At 42.2% G+C, this 21,568-nt stretch overlaps 1 protein-coding gene across 2 annotated transcripts in view; it reads left to right on the top strand.

Moving 5' to 3' along the window:
- ETV5 (ETS variant transcription factor 5) overlaps window positions 1-21,568 on the top strand; it is a 56,489-nt gene that overhangs the window by 32,070 nt on the left and 2,851 nt on the right. For both annotated transcript variants that reach the window (XM_060150238.1, XM_060150237.1), the window contains exons 8-12: window positions 7,435-7,694; window positions 9,751-9,810; window positions 13,877-13,945; window positions 14,094-14,263; window positions 18,930-19,031. In XM_060150238.1, the coding sequence (XP_060006221.1) occupies window positions 7,435-7,694; window positions 9,751-9,810; window positions 13,877-13,945; window positions 14,094-14,263; window positions 18,930-19,031 (661 nt within the window). The remainder of the gene's footprint in view (window positions 1-7,434; window positions 7,695-9,750; window positions 9,811-13,876; window positions 13,946-14,093; window positions 14,264-18,929; window positions 19,032-21,568) is intronic.

Below are 21,568 nucleotides of genomic sequence, written 5' to 3'. Positions count from 1 at the left end.
AGGAGAAAAAAAAACAAACATGTAATTTGGCATGTTCAGACATGTTCCATTTATCCTAAAAGAGCAGCTGCTCCTTGAAGAGGAGAAGTGCTTCTCATGCAGCTTTTCCACTGTCACAGGAGTTTTCACTGTGCTGTTTACGAGGTTCACATGTGCTGGGTGGAGGAACTTAGAAAATATTCCTATGTTATGCCCATAGTCCTGGCCAGATATGTTTTCATCTTTACTGTTCCATTTGTCATTCCATCTCAAGTTGAGTCCCCACAATTCAACTGAAGAGGCTCCACTAAGAAAAGCATCATCTAAGAATTTTGGAATACGCTGCTGTCGCACTTACGTGGCATCAAGGAGCAAAAACTCAAGAAAAGACAAAATTTAAGGAGATACCCCTGATGGTGGAAAAATCCTTTGCTTCTTGATGCTTCCTAAGGGCATCAGTATCGCAATAGGCTATCACACTGAAATCGATAGTCAGAACCGAGTCCCCAGAGTCATCAAGAAAGGGTCTGTTGTGTGCCACACAATCTAAAGGAGTGAGTGGCCTGGTTGAGAAGGTTCCCTCAGTGGTTATGATCGGAACTTCAGAGCTTAAAGGATGAGCCTACATTTTCTAGAATTGTGATTTAATAGAAAACTATTCCCTAAAGATGCTAGATTAAGAGATGTAATATATGCAAGTTTTTCTCTTGCTTCCACTTCCTCTCTTAAAGTCCATCCCTAATAAATTGCTGTTCATTTTTGTCCTTCATATTTCGTAGTTTTTAGAGAGGGAAGAACTTGACAGTGAGTCACACTTGTAGCCTGGCTGACGCATGCCTCTCCACGCACTCCTGTTAACAGCGTGTTATGTGTGGCAGCGCAAATTCACTTTAGGATCCAAAACTGAGTTTCATAGATGCTTAATGGAACCTTCTTTGACGGACTGAATAATGTACTTCTAATGGTTCCAGTATGGGGTGATTTTTTTGGTTCTGAATCTTAAAAGGGCTTGTTTTCTACATTTCCCCATGTTTACTATAGGATTTTTTTGGGGGTGGGGGGTTGCTCTTGGTTTTGTTTTTTCTTTTTTACCTTTTATCAAGCTAAAGGAAATTTCCTTCTTTCCCTAGTGTACTGACTTGGCCTCTCACCGTTGTGGCCTCTCCCGTTGCGGAGCACAGGCTCCGGACGCGCAGGCTCAGCGGCCATGGCTCATGGGCCCAGCCGCTCCGTGGCATGTGGGACCTTCCCGGACCGGGGCACGAACCCGTGTCCCCTGCATCGGCAGGTGGACTCTCAAACACTGCACCACCAGGGAAGCCCTTTTTTTTTAATGCTAGGGAAACATCTTTCAAATCCTGTTTTCTTGAGTGGTTTTTTTTTTTTTTTTTTTTGCTGTACGCGGGCATCTCACTGTTGTGGCCTCTCCTGTTGCGGAGCACAGGCTCCGGACGCGCAGGCTCAGCGGCCGTGGCTCACGGGCCCAGCCACTCCGCGGCATGTGGGATCTTCCCGGACCGGGGCACGAACCCGTGTCCCCTGCATCAGCAGGTGGACTCTCAACCACTGCGCCACCAGGGAAGCCCCTGTACTGACATTTTTTAATATGACTACATACTGAGTCTTATCAAACACTTTTTCTGCCTCTATTGAGAGGATCAAACAAATTTTCTCCTTTAATTTTTCAATGTTATGAATTACATTGAGTTATGTGAAGCCAACCTCATATACTTGTGATAAGGCAAAATTATTTGTTATGTATTATCATTTATACATTGCTGGGCTAGGTTTTCCAGTATATATTTAGGACTTCTGCATTTGTATTTATGATTGAGAATAATGTATACTTTCTCTTTCTTACATTGTCCTTGTTGGGTTTTAGCATTGAGGTTATACTCACCAAATGAGTAGAGGGTATTCTCCTTTCTACATATTCCAGAATAGTTCGTGTGAATTTGGGGGTTTTCATTCCTTGAATTTTTGGAAGAATTTACCAGTAAAATCATTTGGGCCTGATGTTTTCTTTGTGGGAAGATTTTTTAATTACTGGTTGCTTCAGTGTCTTCACCTTTTATGGTCTTTCTCTGGGGATTCCTATTTAATTGAGTGAATTTAATAAATTATTTTTCTAGGAATTTTTCCGTTTTACGAGTTTTAAAATTAATTGGCATAAAGCTGTTCGTAATGTTCTTTTAACAACCTCTATAGCATCTGTTTATCCATTTTTCATTTTTGATGCTATTTATCTAGACCTTCTTAGTCTTAGCAGATTATATCACTCATCTTTTCAACAAATCAACTCTGGCTTTGCTCATTCTTTCTATTGGATGTTTTCTATTTCATTGATTTGTGCTCCTACTAAAATGTTTTACTCTATTTTCTTTGCTTATTCTGTTTTTTCCAACTTCTTTGGTTGGATGATTTGCTTATTAATTTTTTTAGCTTTCTTTATACTATAACCATATAACCAAATAAAGGTTCTCCTAAGGCTGGGGTGACCATACATTCAGTTTTTCCTGGGTCACTTATGGTTTATGAAAGTAATTGCTAATAGCTTCCCTTTTCACTCCTCAAAATATCATGGTTGGGACAATCAATTATTTGATCTCCCTTCCCAAGTCCTGCTTTAGCTGTATCCCACAGGGTCTGATTTGTGGCATTTAAAAAATTCAGTTCCAAGTGTTTTCTATTATTTCTTCAATCCTGGAGTTCTTAAAATATATATTTCTTGATTTCCAAACATATGGGAGTTTTCTAGCTGCCTGGACTACATGACTGTTATTTAAATGTCAGAAAGAGGGTATTTTAAAACAATTATAGAAACAATTGTACAAATAGTATAGGCCAATGGCTCTGGAGTTGAACAGACTAACAGCCTAAGATTGAATCCCAGCTCTGCTACTTCCTATCTAAGAATTTTGGAATACACTGCTCTCTCACTTAACGTCTCTCCTATCTGTGTGACCTCAGGCAGGCATTTAACTTTTCTAAGCTTTGGTTTCTTCATCTGAAAATGGGAGAATACTAGATCATTGGGTGAATTAGATGAAGTCACATTGGCACAGGGAAAGTACTCAATAAATGTTTCCATGACAATTTTATTTCAAAAATCACTTTTATGGGGCTTCCCTGGTGGCGTAGTGGTTGAGAGTCCGCCTGCCGATGCAGGGGACATGGGTTCGTGCCCCAGTCCGGGAAGATCCCACATGCCGCGGAGTGGCTGGGCCTGTGAGCCACGGCCGTTGAGCCTGCGCGTCCAGAGCCTGTGCTCCGCAACAGGAGAGGCCACAACGGTGAGAGGCCCACGTATCGCAAAAGAAAAAAAAAAATCACTTTTATTGTTCCATAAAGAAATCTATCCTAAAGGAATCTTCCTTAAATGATGTAGATACTACAACGTAAACTTTAGTTGGTTCACCGTTTAATATTAAGTTTTAAAAATGTAAACCTCCCTGTATCCCTAAATCTTTTCATCATTAGACTTACTAATGTTGTACACGTAAAACTAATACTTTCACCATCTAATCTCCTGGTAACATCTTGTATTTACATCACCTTTTTTCTTCCATGTTAGATCTTGAGAAATCAGACAAATATCTAGGCCTTTAAAGGACATATTTTGTTCGTCATCTCTTTATGTTTTACCATAGTTTAGATAGGCCAATTTGAGTTTAGGCCAATTTGAGTTTAAGCAGTGCCAACAGGCCTCACAGAGTCCTGAGAGCTGTGTCAGAGTTCTTTGGTGGGCTTTTTAGGGACAATGTGTGGGTTTTGTTTTGCAGCAGTACCTGGCTCTTGGTATATGTCAGGAAAATCAATATTATGTGAAGTTAGGTGGTACGTTACCAGCCGGAATAAAAGTCAGCATTCTCTTTCTGAGACGGGAGAGTGAGTAGGCAGCTAGGAGACTCTTACTTTGTGTGGAGGAAAGTCTTCTCCCAGTTCCTTAAGATCTTCCCTTACATTTGCATACCTTCTGAATTTAGCTTACTGTGGGGGTCAGGGTGGCATGGGGAGTTGATGGTGACGTTTGAAGGTAACATAAAATCAAGAACTCGGCAGCGCGCTGGGCCCTGTCTCACACAGTATCTTATGTAATCTTTACGACAGATCTTTGGGACAAGTAACCCGACTGTCCTTATTTTCCTGATGAGCAAACTGAGGCTCAGAGCATTTACATAACTAACCCAAGGTCACACAGCTAGTAAGGGGTAGAGATTGGATTTCAACCCAATGTGTTCTGACTTCGCAGTCAGAGCCTCTTACCCAGCTATGCTGCTTCTCTATTTTCTATCTTCTCTTAGCTTTAACGGAAATATTAAGTACGTGGTGGTGGTTTCTTAGCCAATTTTCTGTATCATCTCTCGGCTAGCCTCTGAACTGTCACTCTACTTCACCTGGCACCCATAGCCAGCCACTGTGTAGCCTTCGTTGAATCCACACTTTTCTCCTTTTTTCTCTAAGGATTGTGTTTACTCTATGTGTTGGCAGCAGAAACCGAAAAGGAAATGCAGAAAAAGCATCTAACGGTTTTCATAATGTAAACCAAATGTTGGTAGCGTGGGTGAGCTCTTGGGAGGAACGGCGCTATATAAATCTGACAAATAAATAAATAACTGATTCTTTAAATAAACTGGCACTGAAAAAAGCCTTAATCTGTAACCTATTGAATTTAGGCTTGCTCAGTAGTCAGAAGTCTCCTTTTGCTCACCAACTGTGAGCTCACTATGGTCTGAAATCTGTTGGGATCACGGGGTGAGGGGGTGGTGGAAGGGGGGGGTGGTTATCAGGAGGAAGAAAGAGGTCTGTTAGGAGCCAAGCCACCCCTCCATTGAAAATGATTGCCTGCCTCAGTAAACAAGAGGCATCTCTGTCATAGCTGTGCTATGTATACAACACATTCTTAGATACTTCAGAAGGATTGCAGAAAGGGGAAGGGGGTTCAAATGAAGGTCAGTGAGTAAAGTTCACAGAATGTATTTGAGGACAAGAACTGAAGTACTTTACTAATCTCTGCAAATAAAAGCCATTATCGGCAGCAAGCTCTGAGAGAATCTTTCTTCCAAATATGTTGGTTTTGTGACCTACCCTTAAGCTCCCCTCTGCCACTCCCGCTCCCTCAAAACAAACTAGGACAAAACAATCCCAGTTATAGAATCTGTTCTGCAGATCCCAGGCCTGTAAGCTTCATGCATCCTTAAAGTTGTGCTGGGGGGAGGGGATGAGGGTTGCTGGCTGGTGCCCACCTGGAAGTACCTTTTCCTGAGGGGGCCATAGCAGGCCAACTCTAGAGTTTCATTCTGGAAAGTGAGAAGATGAGCGCTGAGCGGAAGTGCAGTGATTGGGCCTGCCAGCTGCACAGGCTCCGGTTACAGAACGGAGCGGTTTGGTGCCGTCTCAGAGCCATCAAGGAAGTGATTTGTGGACGTTACTTTGGAAGGTGCTAGGAAGGTTGCAAAGCGGGGAAGGGAGAGAACATGGAAAGTGGGTGCCCTCGTTACTGTTCCTGCTAGCATAAACTTTGGGTACTTTATTTTAAAAAGCCCTAAAGAGTATCTTCACTTTCTTTTCTGCCCACTTCTTCAGAATTTGCGTTAAAAAAAAAATCAGGTGCAGCATGCTTCTGGTGCCTGTATTCTAAATGTCAAGCCTAAACCCAAGTTTCAAATTTACACTTCAAAGACCACAGAAGGGTTTCCTTAAATAACAGCAACCTTGAAAATTGCGCTCCTGGTGACAATCCACTGTAATGCATTCAGTGCCCACTGAACCTTACAGAGTTCATAAAACTCGTTTAAATAATTGGCCAGGCAGATTCTGATGCTTTTGGTGTCTGGGAGAAAAGGATAGATATATATAAAATAGTTTGGTGATCTTCATGTTATAAAATGGTCTTGTGGTGCTGCTTTTAGTAAGATAGTAAAGACTCACAGAGTGAGCCATGCTATACCCTGATCTAAACAGTGTTTTATCTGCACACAAATCTCTTCAGTTTAAGATTTTAAGTCTTGATGTTCTAGAAATCTATTGGCCACCTGTTGTCACAGATTGATTCTGATCAAATTCAAATTATTTGATTAAAACTATTAATAGGATCAAACTAAAAGTAGAGAGTAAGACCTTAATATTAAGGGTTACATTGTTGACTTTTAAAACTTACTTTTTTGATTACTAATGAAGTGAAACTTTTGGTCTATGACCATTTACATCCCTTCTTTAGTGATTTCCCCGTTTATGTTCTTTACCCATTTTTTCTGTTGGCGTGTCCTTTTTATTGATTTTATAAAAGCCCTTTATATCAACAGTATTAACATTACTGTATCTGTTAGAGATTTTTCCTCAGTTTGTTTAATTTGGGGCCTTGTTTCTGGTATTTTCTGACTATTATAGATTTTTCCCCCCAGTTTATCATTTTTCTTTAGGTTTCTTGTGTTTATTGACTTACAGAAATTTATACAAGGAGATATATCCATATTTATCTTCATGATATCTGCTGTTGGTATGATGTATTGACAGATTTTTCCTCACTCCAAGATATGTTTTCACATATATTTACTATCGTGGTTTCACATTGAAATCTTTATATAAAAATTTTGGCATGTGGTATAAAACAGGGATCTTTTTCCCCTCTTATTTGAAATGCTAACCTTAACAAGTAGCATATTCTGGAATATGCTTGACAGTTTGTGACTTCTCGTTGGATTCCTTTGACATGCTTATCTTTCGTATTCCTGTTATTGTGGCTTTATAATATTTGTCAGTCTAATAGATCATTCTTTCTTAATCTTTTAAAGTTTAGAATCATTTTGTCAAGTTGGTTAGGAAGGAATTGCTTTTACAGAATAATTTTCAGTGAGTGAACACCTTCCAGGTTCTAAATATTTTCTTTCATTAGATCGTTGCTTAGAAAATAGTTTTAAGATTTTATTCTTGTATAGCCTACACATTTCCTGATTTTTCCTAGGGATTTTATGGCTTTGATTGCTATTACATATAGGCTTTTTTTTTTAACTATGTTTTCTAACTGTTTAACTTCTGGTTAAATACTCCTCTGTCTTTAAAAATTAATTCTGTCTACAGGTTAGAAAATGAATGAACCAGTGAACAAACATAACATGTTAGTGATATTTGCAAATAATTGGTTTTATATATTCAGATACGTAATCTGGCCCAACTATACACATAGACTGTGCATGAAATAAAAATTCATGGAAAATAAGATGCTACCATGTCATTCATTGTTTTATTTATTTATTTTTTTGGCCAGTCCCTGACTCAGGAGGTTTGAAATGTGTGATATAATTTTGGGAAGAGGGTAAGATGTCCAGAAATAAGCATTAATAAGTACTTTGCAAATAATTCCATTAATCTGGACTTCTAATCCTCAGTGCTATATCACAGTAGGTATTCATCTTGTTCTTACTTAACAATGTAACTACTACTTTCTTTTTGCAGATTTCAGAGACAACTGTCTGAACCCTGCCACCCCTTCCCTCCTCAGTCAGGAGTTCCTGGAGATAATCGCCCCAATTACCACCGGCAAATGTCAGAACCTATCGTCCCTGCACCCCCCCCACCCCCTCAGGGATTCAAACAAGAATACCATGACCCACTCTATGAACATGGGGTCCCAGGCATGCCGGGCCCCCCAGCACATGGATTCCAGTCACCAATGGGAATCAAGCAGGAGCCCCGGGATTACTGCGTTGATTCAGGTAAGCATAAAATCATGCCGTTCCTTTCTTCAGTCTCTCATTCATCTGTCAGGTTGTTACTGTCTCTTCTATGTGCAGGGCTTTGGGGAGTAGTTTTATAAAATTTGCCCTCAAAGAACTTAGGAGCTAGTAAAGCAAACATGTCTATGCATAACTGAATACAAAACAAAACAGAAAAGCCATGCAAATGGTAGGAAGAGCAGTAGGCATTCAGAAGTGGTGGTGCACAGTACATCTGAGTCCAAGCCTGAAGATTGCCGCCATCCAGTCTTGGTGATGTCCTTTCTTAAGACCGGTCATCTTTCGAGTCACTGGACACGGGGGATATTATTTCTGCATTTTAGGCCTGCCTCTAGTTTTGTGGCTTTCTTTTTGAATACAGTGACCCATTAAACTCCCAATACAAATATAAGAGAGTCCACATGTAGGATGGGATTCTTTCTATTCTTGAAATGAGTGGTGTTCTGAGAAATCGCCTGGTCTGTCATGGCTGTGTAGGGTGCTGGGTACGCCATGGAAAAGTTTGTCCTGTTAGTTGCTTCATAGGGGTCGCTGCTCTGTTGCAGTACTTTCATCTGGGAAAATTCCTGTGTCCTTCAGCTGTTGCCAGTGTACACAGGGAGAGGTATAACATGTTAGCACACGTATGGTTTGCTTTTGGGTTACCTCTTATCTAGAAACTTAAACGTAAAGAAGTTTAAGCTGGCCTTGGGAGTCCTCTCCACCCTCACCCGAACACTCATTCACTGACTACATATCTTATAGGCCAGGCTTATTAAATGAGATCATTATGGGAAAGGAGAGTGGGAATTTTGCAGCTTGCACATTTAGAAACTCTTTCCTCTTCTTCATTTACCCGTATTTTAAAAATGACACTTTTTTGCTCCTTTTCTTTTTGCAGTTGGTGCTAAAGGAATTTGAGGGTGGTGGGTCAGTTATCAACCTTTCCTGTGCGTGCTTTCCTTGAAGATCCTGGGGAGGGGGTGGGGCAGTATGTACTCAGTGGCTTTTGCAAATGGAATAGGATATAGGATTTTCTCTCGGCCTTCTGAGATAATACATAGATTGCTCAATTCAGGCAGAAATTGGTTATGGGAAAGGCTGGGGAGGTAGGCAGAAGGGAGACATCTGTTGCTTTATGATGGAAAAATTACCAAGGATAGGTATCGATAGCTTATAAAATGTCCACTCGCATTCCTCCTGAAGGCTCTGATGTATTTTTCTCAGGAGCAGGCATGACCAGCAGCATTTTCCCTTTGGGACTGACATTTTAATCGGTCCTATGAGTCTTTCACCCCATCCCACTCCCTTAAAGCAAGACACCCAGCAGATGTTACCGTATCTACAATGCTTTGATCTGAGAGGTGTTCCCAGGGTGAAGCCTCATCCCACATGGGCACAGCTCAGCTCATTGTCTTTTGTCTCGATGGACACCTTGATAACATGGTGTCTGAAGAAGAGATCGCTTCAGCATGGGTTCCATTCTAACAGTAATAACGTGGGAGAAATGTGCTTGCCAAGCTGCAGTTCCTCACTCCTGCCCATTCTTGTCCTAGCTTCATCACTTCCCATCCCCTCATCTCTTTGACCTAAAAATACCCTCACTTCTTGGAGCAGAAATGGATATGACCATCAGCAGTAAAGGAGAGCAAACTGGGAAAGCTCTAAAGTGACCTTCCTGCCCCTCCAAACCCCAAAGCCCCTGAGTCAGGACAGGCAGAAGGCCACGTTGGCCTTTTGAAAGCCATTTTCTTCTTCTGTCATTAACTCTCTCACGAGGTTTGACATTAACTAGTTTCTAAAATGAGCAAGTTATGAGAGTATTTTTTCCTCCCAGTTCTCTTGATTGTGAGTCGAGTCCTCCATTCAGATGGTGGGACATAGTGTTTCCCACGCTGCTTACTAGAGTGGTACCCCTTTTCCAAGACAAGGCCAAAAAGACATGACCTTGGAGCAGGAGAAAGTTTAGGGGCTTTCCTGCAGTGCTGCAGTTGGACCGATGTGCTGATTCAGCTGCAGAGACTGACAGGAGTGTGTGTGTCTGTTTCTCTTTCAGAAGTGCCTAACTGCCAGTCGTCCTACATGAGAGGGGGCTACTTCTCCAGTAGCCATGAAGGTAAGTAGCTCTTTAAAAAATAATAATATTCAAGGAAGCTTAAAGTTGCACAGTTTCGGGCTAAGATGTGAGATCGTAGTTTAAACCTTCCTTAGCTTGTGAACACGAGAGTTCACTTATCGTGATCCCCAGCTATCTCGCACACAGGGTTTGAGGCATGCTCTTGACCTTTGAGGGCTGCCATCCTTTTCCATAGTAATGACCGTAACTTTTAAGAGGAAAACACGAACCGTCTGGTTTCCACCCTTCCATACAAGGAGGTTATGTATACATAGCTGTAGATAACACTATCACCTAAATTGGCACTTAGGAACTATGTCACGACTTGAGATGGTACCTTCAAGAGTTCTCTTCTGAATGCTGAAACAGGGAAGGATTTCTTTCTTAGAACACGTTCCCCAGAAGTATGTCCTGTTTTCTGTCCTATACAGCTCTCCATAAATACCTAGAGCAGTGTGATTCCCCAAACCTACAGCATCAGTCAGCTTCACCTGGGACTTGTTAGAAAAGCAGATTCTCAGGGCCCACCTGCTGAATCAGAGTCTCCAGGGGAGGGGCCCAGCACTGTGTTCCAACAAGCCCTCCCGGCAATTGTGACGCACACTGACCTGAGAACTAGGACTGCAGAGTCATGAGGCTCAGCTTTGGCTGCACATTAGAATCCCCTGGGGAACTGTTAAAACTTCTGGTGTCCAGGCTTCACCCAGAGCAATTAAATCAGAAATTCTCAGGTAGGACTCAGGCGTTAGTAGTTTGTAAAGCTTCCTGGGTGATTCTCATGTGTCCCAGGGTGACAACCACTGTTCTAGAGTTTTAGAGAAAGGTTGAAAGAGCCGGTAAGATAGCACTGTGAAGCATTGGCTGGTTATTGTGAGTGATTGGTTCACAAGAGTGGTCTCTATGGGTGGCTGCCTCCCACTGACTTGGTTAGAGGGGAGACCCAGTGTGGCTGCCACGGGCACCCGGGGATATTCCGAGTGTCCAGCCCTGGGAAGGAAGGGCAGTCTACTGGACCTCTGGCCGTGATCGGCACAGCTGTGTGGGGCTCTCTTCCAGGTTCCCGAATGTTTCTATAGCAGCAGTTGATGTCTGCAGCAGGCGAACTAGAAGGGAGTGAGGGAAGAGAGAGAGGAAAACACTTTGCATGATTACAACATTTAGAAAGGAGCATGCTCTTAAAGGAAATATTTTTAGTAAGGCATCGGGCTGCTTACTACACACAGAATATCTGCGAGCTTGTGTTTTTCCCCCACTTCTTCCCTGACCCCATACACATTGAAGAAATTAGTTTCAAAGAGATCTGCATTCTTAATTGCTCTCAATTACCCTGACATGGTTTTTCTCTCCTCCTTATACGGGCTTGACCACAGATGCCCGTGAAATAGTGAGACAAGTGTTTCTGATTGGCATCTGTGATTACTAAGACAGCCATCCTGCCTTAGCGTTCACCTGGAATCTTTGCATACTGTTTTGAATCTTTCATTTCCACTTTGTCCCTCAAACAGGTTCTTCCTTCCTGCCACATTTATTTGAGTGATTAGATGGTTGTGGCCACAACTGATGTAACTGCTGTGCAAATTCAACTGACTTAAATTTCACTTAAACCAACAGCATCTTCCAGATGTTTTAGAGAACCACATGTGGCAATGACTAGAAACCACAAAGTACACCAAAACGATACTCATGGGCAGGGCTTCATCTGATTAGTTTGAAAAACCAAACCTAGAATTTAATCTGGATTTACATTTTTTCCCTATATACTGTGAACTGTGAATGTATTTTCTTTACCTTAGAGGAAGAAAAGCTCTAAAAATAAAATGGCAATTTTGACAGGTGTGTAAACTTTGTAGTTTATTTATAATGACTTTATAATAAGGCTGTTAAAACATCACTGGAATAGCAAAATCCATGTGGAAAGTCAGGAAATACATAGCTTCCTGGTAGCCAAGGCAAAAAGCATGAAGCATGATGGATTATGTAATTCTTGTTAATATAAAGTATAATAGTTTGTCATAAGTCAGTTTCCTAGTACCAACTTGGAAAATAAATTATAGGAGTCCCTGAATCCCTAACTTAAAAGTTAGTATTGCATTCTTAAAGCTTTTAATGGAAACTATAGATTCCCTCATATTTATTCAAATATTTATTGAGCACTTACGTACCAGGTGCTATAAGGAGGCTAAGATATTCAGGATATGTCCTTTTACTAAAGGAATTTAGAATCCATGACAGAATATAAGAAAAAGCTCTCACATTATCCAGTTAATCTTTTAATAGCACTTATCACAATGTACAAGTACTTACTGTCTTAATTTCTTATAATTATCATGTATTGCACATTTATGTACCAGGAGCTATTCTTAGCTCTCTATTATAAAGATAAATCGGTCAATGGAACAGAATATGTATCAACTCATTAAATTCTCACAAGCCTATAAGGTGGGAATTATTATCTTCCCCAGTCTTCAGATGAGGAAATTAACTTGAGAGCAATTAATTAACTTGTTCAAGGTCACACAGTTAACCTAGGTCTATCAGTCTGGCTCCAGGGCCCACACTTTCCACAGTACACCATGTCTCTTTTTTCCCTACTTTGTTGTCTGTCCCCACCAGTTGGGACGCAAGCTCCACGAGAGCAAGCACGGAGTCTGTATTCTTCTATCTACCCCCTTCTAGCACGGTGCCTGGCATAAATATTTATTGGATTAAATACTAAATAAAATATACTTCCTTTATAGTTAAGCAGAGAAATAATGCTTGGGGCTGAGGAAACAAAAATGAATAATACAGAACCTTAAAACAGTCTGTTTCCTCCAGGTTGGGCAGTGTTTTCCCAACCCCAGGCCTCTTTAAAATTGTGCTGATCCTGCCAAGGAGAACTTCACCCGGGCTGATTGTGAAGAAAAAGAACAGATTCTTTCTTGGCACCTTTACCCAGGGATTTTAAGTCAGAGCAAATCCCTCTCAAAATCTAATGCTAGCCCTTCACTGCAGAGCAACCTCCTCTGCCCTCCCCCTACCACGTACCTGATACTCATACGCCTGGACCGCACACCAGACGAACTGATCAGAGAACCAAGCACAGGGAGTACCACTGAGCAGACAGGAGCTCCTGCTGCTTCCTCTTGAGAAGTGTGCGGGTAGAGGAGAGTACGCTGGAGCACTCGCCCCCTGGAACAGGCTGGACCGCAGCCAAGGGTGTGGTCCCATCACGCCTGTCTACTAACTGGCTTTGGCTTGAGCCGCTGGCCTTGTCAGGGTGCCTGGCGACCTGGTGGTCAGCGTTGAATGCATATGAAGGGTTGGTGGGTTTAGGATGCCAGGCCATCCTTCTTCTTGACACCTTCCACTTTTTGCCCTGCCTTCCTTTCATTTCCACTTACATGTGTTGTTGGACCAGTCAGTTCCCCTTTGTTTTCTTGTCTATACAGTGAATAAGTTTTATTGACAGAAAGTCTCTTCAGATTCCTTCCACAGTGTCTGGAGGTGATAATACCTCCAACTTTTTGAAATTATTGCTTGTCACAGTCCTCCACAGGCCCAAGCCTTTACTCATTTGGCATTGTTCTCTACCCTCCAAGCTTTCTCATGACTGAGTGAGGTGTGTGGGCAGCCTAGACAAGCAGTAAGAAAGGTTGAAATTAATATTTGCTAAAAGGAAAACGGCTAGACCACGTATAGATCAACCAAATCCACCCGGTAAGGCCAACTGAAATAGATGAGATGTCTTTTCAGATACAAAGGCTTAGTCACGGACACACTGATCCATGCAGACCTTGTAAGCAAGATGCAAAGGAACGTACAGGTGACTCAGTGCCTCCCTGCAGTCTCAGCTCTGATAGCAGGAACTGATGCTCCTCTGACTGAAGCGCAGGTGATTGCATCAGAACAGAACGCCTAAGTCCTGGTGAAGTTGAAGTTCCCTCCAAAATTCAGTCTGGCATAGATAGAGCAGTTCATCAGGCTGAGGACCTGAAATGGTAGAATCCTATTTTAGTCCTTAAATCCAGAGTTTTCAGAGAACACTATTTGTTAAGCAACATGTTCTTTCTAAATTCTTCTTCAGGTTTTTCATATGAGAAGGATCCCCGGTTGTACTTTGACGACACCTGTGTTGTTCCTGAGAGACTGGAAGGTAAGTAGCCACATCCAGTTTGTTGGGAAGCTGGAAGGTTCAAGATGTCAGAGTATGTTCATCAGTCTTGATGCTAAATTAGTGTTTGCCCAAATCAGCTGAGAAACTTGAGACTAAAGTACCACATATGTGTCTTTGTCTCAAACAGGCAAAGTCAAACAAGAGCCCACCATGTATCGGGAGGGGCCTCCTTACCAGAGGCGAGGTTCCCTTCAGCTGTGGCAGTTCCTGGTTACCCTTCTTGACGACCCAGCCAATGCCCACTTCATTGCCTGGACAGGCCGAGGCATGGAGTTCAAGCTGATAGAACCGGAGGAGGTAAGCGCTGGAAGCTGGGATCAGGTGATTTGATTTGTTGATGTTTGTTCCTGTTCTCCATTGAGCCTTTTTACGGTGTTAAATATGCTCTTCCTTCTCGTTCAGATTCTAGCCTGGCCAATGGGCTTGGCAGTGCCTTTTCTATTAATAGGACAACTTACAAATCACAGACAAGGCAGAGTCCTCCACTGCAGAATATATAAAATGTATTAGTAACACTTCTGCAAACTCTGGGGAGGGAGGCCATGAAGACTTACATTCTAATAGGGTCTGCTCTCTCTGTTGGAAAGTCTTTTCCAAGTGTTCTTTCAGTGATACCAACTTGTTTTGGTGTCAACCTTCATATGTCATAGCCTATACCAGAGGTTACATGAACAGATTTTAAGACATTTTGGTAATATATTATAGGTTGCAACTACCCCACTGTGTATTTCAAATGGCTCTAACCTAGAGAAATAAAATTATCAGAGATGGGTCAATCTTAGGAAGTTAGATTTTTTTTTTTTAAATGTAGTATCACAGTGGTTGAGAGAGGACACAAACCTTCATTATTTTGTTAATAGAAAGAAGAAACATTGTTACTGTCTGTTTGCCCAGACTCTTGACAGAAAGGCCAATGGACAGAACCAATGCCATTTCTTCAAAAGGGGAGAACATCATGGAACTCCTCCTTTCCTGAATATTGCAAAGTAAATTAAATCAGGCTCTGAGTTTGGCATATTTCAAAAGGGGTTGTTTTATGTTTGTTTGTTTTGGTTTTATGGCCACGCCACACGGCTTATGGGATCGTAGTTCCCTCAGCAGTGAGAGCTCGGAATCCTAACCCCTGGACCGCCAGGGAATTCCCAAAGGGGTTGATTTGATTTCTATTTGATTTAGAATCTAGAGAGATTATAAATAGAAAAGAAATAACTTCCCTGAAAATACGACAGATGCTTCTTTTGGTAGCATATACTTAGGTGTTACATATTAAACCAGCAGAGCAAAATGTATCTTTGGGTTGGGTGTGATTGGAATGGGACCAATGCTCTCGGAAGGAGTTTGAACAGGGACTGCAGTTGTAGATGTTGTTCCGTCAATTCCAGGGCTCACTTTAGCACACCAGGGGGACAGGTGGGTATGGGGGTTAACAGCAGGAGATTTGGAAGAAGAAAGGAGCCTGAAAGTTAAGATGAGCAAAGGAGAATGTGTGGATTGGAGACTTAAGGAGAATCCTGACTGAGAGGAGAGGAAGGCAGGCTTCATTAAAGGCAGTTAGAGAAGATATATGTATGGTGTTCCCGATCTTGCATCATTCACAAAAAAATAGAAATATGTCAACACCTCATATTGGAAACGGTTTCTGTTAAGAGTCAGTCTACCTTCAAAGCCAGAGTTTGGTACTGCCGTGTTTTCCTAAGGGTGTCTTTTTGGCTAAGTCATGTTTAGAAGTGGAGCTGTATTTGTGGCTTCCAGCCACACTGGAGAGCATCCGCCCTGCATTCTTTTCCTCATAACGTGGCCTGGTTTATGTGAGGCTTGAGGAAAGCATGTCGCCCAGACTCACTAAGGCTTTTCGAAAGTCAGTCTGTCATGTGGGCAGCCCTTATTGATTTATCTCATTGCAGACAGGAGCTTTTATTACTTTATTGCCACTGCCTCTGGCCTAAGCACAGGCTGTAGAGCTGCAGGTAAACCTGGTTATGACCCTTTGTAAAGCTGTTATTGAATCTGCTGCTCTCCTACCAGTGGTAAAGAAAATGATGAACAGATGGCCAAGGGCCCCGGCTTTCTTAATAACGAAGCTAATACTAAGCCAGAAAGCTCACAGAAATGCCAAGCAGCCAAGTCGCAGGGGAGGCCTGTGGTGGCCTGGAGCCTCCCTCAGCTGGTTGCACAGCTTTGTTTCTTCAGGAAGTACTTCTTTCCGCCGCACCTTGAAATCCCCGAGCATTCCATGAACTCCGAATATTCCATTCTCTTAACCCAGGATCAGCTCTGTTCCACGTGTGCACTCTGGCCTCGGGACATGCAGCATTTGAATTTTTTCGCTCTCTAATCCTTGTATAACTCGGAGGGCCCTACTCTTGTTACTGTCAGGAAGATACCAACTCCTCGGAAAAGCTGTAAGAAGTTGTCATGGGGGAAGCTGGAAGGGTGAAGCGGAGGAGGAAGCTGTTTGGGCCGTAATTGTAGGCAGCTGTGTGGCTGAGTAGTGCACTCTGGGTAATTATCCATAATATCCATTACACTGTGCATGGAAATTGTGGTTTTGGAACTGCTTTTGGCAGGCCTCCTAATCAAATGTCTTTTGATTGTCATCCAGCTTAGCACCCTCTCAATTATGACTGACTCGGCTTTAATCTGGAGCCATTTTAACTGTGAATCTGCATTAATGAATATTTTGGGGGGTAGGGTTGTTTGTTGAACATGTGGCGGATAACTGATGCCGTGGGGAGGTTTAAAAGGACGGGCTGCTAGAAAGAGCCGCTCCCTGCGCTGCGGCTGCTCTCTCTTAAAAAGGGAGGAAGAGACATGAGGTTTTCTTGTTTGTTTGTTTTTAAAACTCCTTCGGCCTCCGTCCTCAAGATGCATGCTATCAAAGTAACGAATGTGAAAGACGAAAGAAAGGAGGAGCTGGTAGCAAGCTATTGCCTGCTCCCCTCCCCCCAGAAATGGGACAGCCCTAATTCCCAGCTGCTCTGCAGTTGTGCTGCATCATGATTACTGCAGAAGGAGCAGCCCTGGTGAGGGCTACTGAATCAGAGGGCCCTGGCCCAAGAGGATGAGTCAGTAACTATGGCTACCAGAGCTGCTTTGAAGTCTGTGCATATATAAAACCTCTCTCCAGCAAGCTACTGCATATGCACGCGACAGCAAAGAGAGGTCACGGCTGAAGTTGAAAAATATTCACGAATTGTTTTCCACCACTGACTATAGTAAAATGATGAGGCTGGGCTTCTTTTAAGGGTCCCTGCATCACTTGTGTCTGACAGCAGTTCAAGTACAGTTTCATGGTGTCATTTCTTCTGAACAGGTAAAAGGACACGTATTGACTTAACAGGTTGTTTCTTACCCCTATTTCTGTTGGTTTAAAAATAGAAATTGGTTCAAAAAAGAAGTTGGTTAAAAATTGAAATTGGTTAAAAACTGGTTAAAAATAGAAATTGATTAAAAATTGGTTTTATCTTCTCGGGACTTCCCTGGCGGTCCAGTAGTTAAGACTCCACGCTTCCACTGCAGGGGACACCATTTGATCCCTGGTCGGGGAACTAAGATCCTGCATGCTGCTTGGTGCAGCCAAAAATAATAATAGTAAAATAAAATGTTTGTCTTCTTTAACCAGGGGATGTATTTTTGGTTCATTTTGTCTTTTGGGCCATTTCAAAGAGTTGAACGGGTGCAATGTGGAGAAAGGGGGAGAGCCAGGGATAATCGTGTGTGCCGTGGGGCGCAAAGCAAACGAATGGAAATTTAACTTTCACACAGTGTCTTGCAAGGCAGAGTGGAATCGTGGCTATTGAATTACTGTAATATAATTAGGACAGATGCATTCTTCCCTACTTACCAGATTATTTTTGGTATTTATTAAAGGTCATCTTAGAATCCTGAATTCAGAAGATGTTGTTTTCATTCTGCCCCAAATACTTTTAAAGAATACTTCAAGTGAAATGTGGTTTTATGATCCACCTTTTCCACTTGCAGGCTCCCTACTTCTCATTCCATGTTTGTCATCTTTTTTTTTTTAATAAAAAGGAATGTAGTTATTTTGGTTTTTTAAGTTTCTAAAACTGACCCAAAATGTTCAAAACATGATCCCTGGTTTGCATACATTTAAAGACCTCATGTTTCCAAGGTTATTCTTCTCTTACCTCGACAGTCATCCTGATAAGTAGGATTTGGGATGTTGAGATACTTGAGAACAGAAATTGCTTGGCTGTCCTGCTGAACTCCACTAGGAAGTTTTCTTGCTATAAGGTCTCTTTGCCCAAACCTCCAATTACACCCCCCCATCACTGCACCTCAGAGGTGGACCAAGTTGGATATAATGCACTTCAGAACTGTTTGGGAAGCCCTGTTAATTTTTCATTAAGTGGATAATGGTGCTACATGTTTTAATGTCCATTCTGCAAGTCTGCTGGGAGCAGGGGATTGGATGGCAGCAGGCTGAAATGATCCGATTCCCCTTTACTCCATGAGCTGCTATAAGTAAACATCTACCAGCCCCTCTCCAATCTTATTAGAATTGAACTTTTGCTCTGCTGGCCCATTAGCAACTCACCAGTGTGTTTCTAATGTTTCAGGAATGACCATTCTAATTATTCCTTATTGACTGCTACAGAAACCATAGCACTTAATGGCAACATGCTAATGGTCTATGGGTATTGGTCGATAATTCATATGTGGAGAAACAGTAGAGAGCCTGCTTCCTCTGGGACGCTAGCCGAGCCCTGTGCAATCTTAAAGTGCTAGGATTTTTCCACCTCTAGGTCTCACCTCTTAGCATTTGACTGAATCATCACCTTTGCTAAATGTTTGGTCTTGAGGGAATTCAGTGCTTTTCCTTCCAGGTCAGAGAAATGGGTCACTGACCAAAGCAGTCAGATTCTAGAACTGGCTCTCCTGGGATTGGGAGAAAACCACTAAGCCCAGGGAATGAGTTTCCATTGCTTTCCTGTCTCTTCAGGTCGCTCGGCGTTGGGGCATTCAGAAGAACCGGCCAGCCATGAACTACGACAAGCTCAGCCGATCTCTACGCTATTACTATGAAAAGGGCATCATGCAGAAGGTGAGCGATTACTAGAGACGCTTAGACCACTCTGACCATTTTCTCAAAGAAAATGTCAAGGGCTTCTGAAATAAAACTGTATGTGATGACTGGGAGGACACGTTAGCCTCGTGAGTAATTCTGTGATAGGAAAAACATCTTGGAAAAACTTAAGTTAAATGAGATAATAAGGAGCACCTTTAATGCTGTTGGGTACGTGAAAGCCAAAGGTTCTGTATGGAAGACACTGTAGGAAAATTAGGCTCCTCTGCTTTAAACTGGCTCTACTTACAAAAACATCCAGACATTTAGGCCAACTATTATATCCATAAAGGAGCAAGTGAGGGAATCGACTTGAAGGTCTCCCCTCCCATGAGAGCTTAGGCGAAGTCTTTAGTTGAAACACCGAGACCTCCAAATATGTTGGTTTAATACTCCCAAAAGTGTTAGGGCAGTAAAACAAAATCTTATTTCTCTTTTAGAACCTTAGAAACTGGAACTCAAGTTAAAAACCCAAGGTTTGCAAAATGGCAGAATCACCTGGTAGCAGGTAGCAGAAAAAAGGATGCAGTGTAATTTTGAGGAAGCCAATACAAAATCCTTATTGCGATAGGTGGTGAAGAGCCACGATGTGGATAGGCAGAAGATGAGAATGGAAAATCTTTGATTGGTTTTTCTTAGCCATCAGATTTTATACTGTACTGTTGCCCAGATTCTAGCATTTACACATTTAAGCAGTCTACATGATAGATGCCAAGATGCACTCAGAAGTATGTGGTCATTGCTGCTGAGAACTTGTCTACGCTGAAGCCAGGCTTATCTTTCTCAGAGGCAGGTGGTAATATGACCCCATATTCCTCTCATGTCCTTAAAAATTATTAAAACAGCTTTTCATGGATGGTCTTCTGGATAAGATCCAGACTTTTTAATGCTTCATACAGGCTCAAGGCACCATTAAACCCTCATTTCCTCACTTGTACTTGGCTGCTTTCACTAGCATAGCCATCTTTCTCTTAATATATTTGTTTACCGAACAATACATATCACATTCATGTAAGTTATCAAGCATACTATAAAATGAAAAAATACCTATTAAACTACCATCCTACTTAAGAACACTCCTAACGCCTTCATTGCCTGGCCAGCCCCTACTTGTTTTCTCAGTAAATCACCTCTTTACTCCAAGAATCTGAAGTTCTCAGGCTGAGTTACATGGTCCCTCTTCTGCTTCTGAGAGCACCTGGGCTCATCTCCATCACTTCCCCTACTGTCTGTATTGTAAGTTACTCCCCGGCTTGTCAGTATCTGCTACAGGAGTATCAGCTCCTTTGGGGCAGGAATGAGGGTTTGACTTCAGTGCTTGTCACAGAGTGAATAGATACTCTAGGATGGGTGGTCACCCCACCCAACTTCCCCCCTTTTTTAAAAGGGTTAAATTCAGTGGGGTTTTAATATGTGCACAGAGTAGTGCAGCCGTCACCACCATCAGTTTTAGAACATTTTATCACCTTAAAAAGAAACTCTGAACCCATTATCAGTCACTGCCTTTTCCCCCTCAAACTTCACACACACTCTCTCCCCTTTTAGTTTTAACATTATCGGGTAGAATCCTAAACTCAGGAAGGAGAGCCATTACTCCTTTGCTGTTCCCAACTCCAGATCCAGTCTGAGGGAATGTAATCAAGACACAGTTAACTTGAACTAAGGGCAACGAGTTGTCCCTATGAACTTGTTCCTAGGTTTTCTAAGGAAGTAGGAGAGAATTTTCTGAGAATAAAACAGGCAAAAAGTACAGGAAGGCACAGGAATGAGACTTGGGGGGCTCAGATCCAGCACTGCATTTATGCTTTAAGGAAAGTCAACCTTCCAAAGCCTGTTTCCAGTAAAAATGTAGATAATAGTCCCTAATCTAATCTCAAAGGGTAATATATGTGAAAACATTCTAGAAATAGTAATGTGCTGTCCAGTGTAAGAGATCATTGTTATATTTATTACATGACCCGTGAGTAAATGAGAACTAAATAAAAGAGAAGTGGTAGCATGCCCGTCTGGGGAGGGACTTAGAAAAGCAGTAGTCCCATACCCTCGGTTTTTGAAAGGGAAGATTGAGGTTGAGAGGTTGAGACTTGTTAGCGACTGAGCCAAGGCTGGGAGCCATCCACTCCTGGCTTATGAGCCGGTATCATTGCCACTATGTCCTCCTACTTCCCTCTTCCACATACATGAGCTGACTCTTGGGCCGGGGAAGGAGAGATTTAACAACCCAAATAGGGATGATTGATTGTATACATCTGCCACCCTTAATCAAGACCATTTGGTTCTTGTAATATTATAATGCATAAAATTCGTATAAAGGTAGTCATCAGTTCCTTCAGTGTAGCAGAACCATGGAATGAGTAATGTAAAACTGCAGGTAAGCCAAAACACAGTTCTGTTTGGTTTTGGAACAAACTTAAAATTCCCACACAGCTCTCTGAATTCCTAGCCCTTCAGAGCAAAGCTGTCCTGGGAAGACCGTAAACTTTGGAGGGAACTGAACACATGGTCTGACTCCTGCG

Source organism: Lagenorhynchus albirostris, chromosome 5 (genome assembly GCF_949774975.1).
Source record: "Lagenorhynchus albirostris chromosome 5, mLagAlb1.1, whole genome shotgun sequence".
Classification (NCBI taxonomy): Eukaryota; Metazoa; Chordata; class Mammalia; order Artiodactyla; family Delphinidae; genus Lagenorhynchus; species Lagenorhynchus albirostris.
This window is presented reverse-complemented; position numbering and strand designations above follow the sequence as displayed.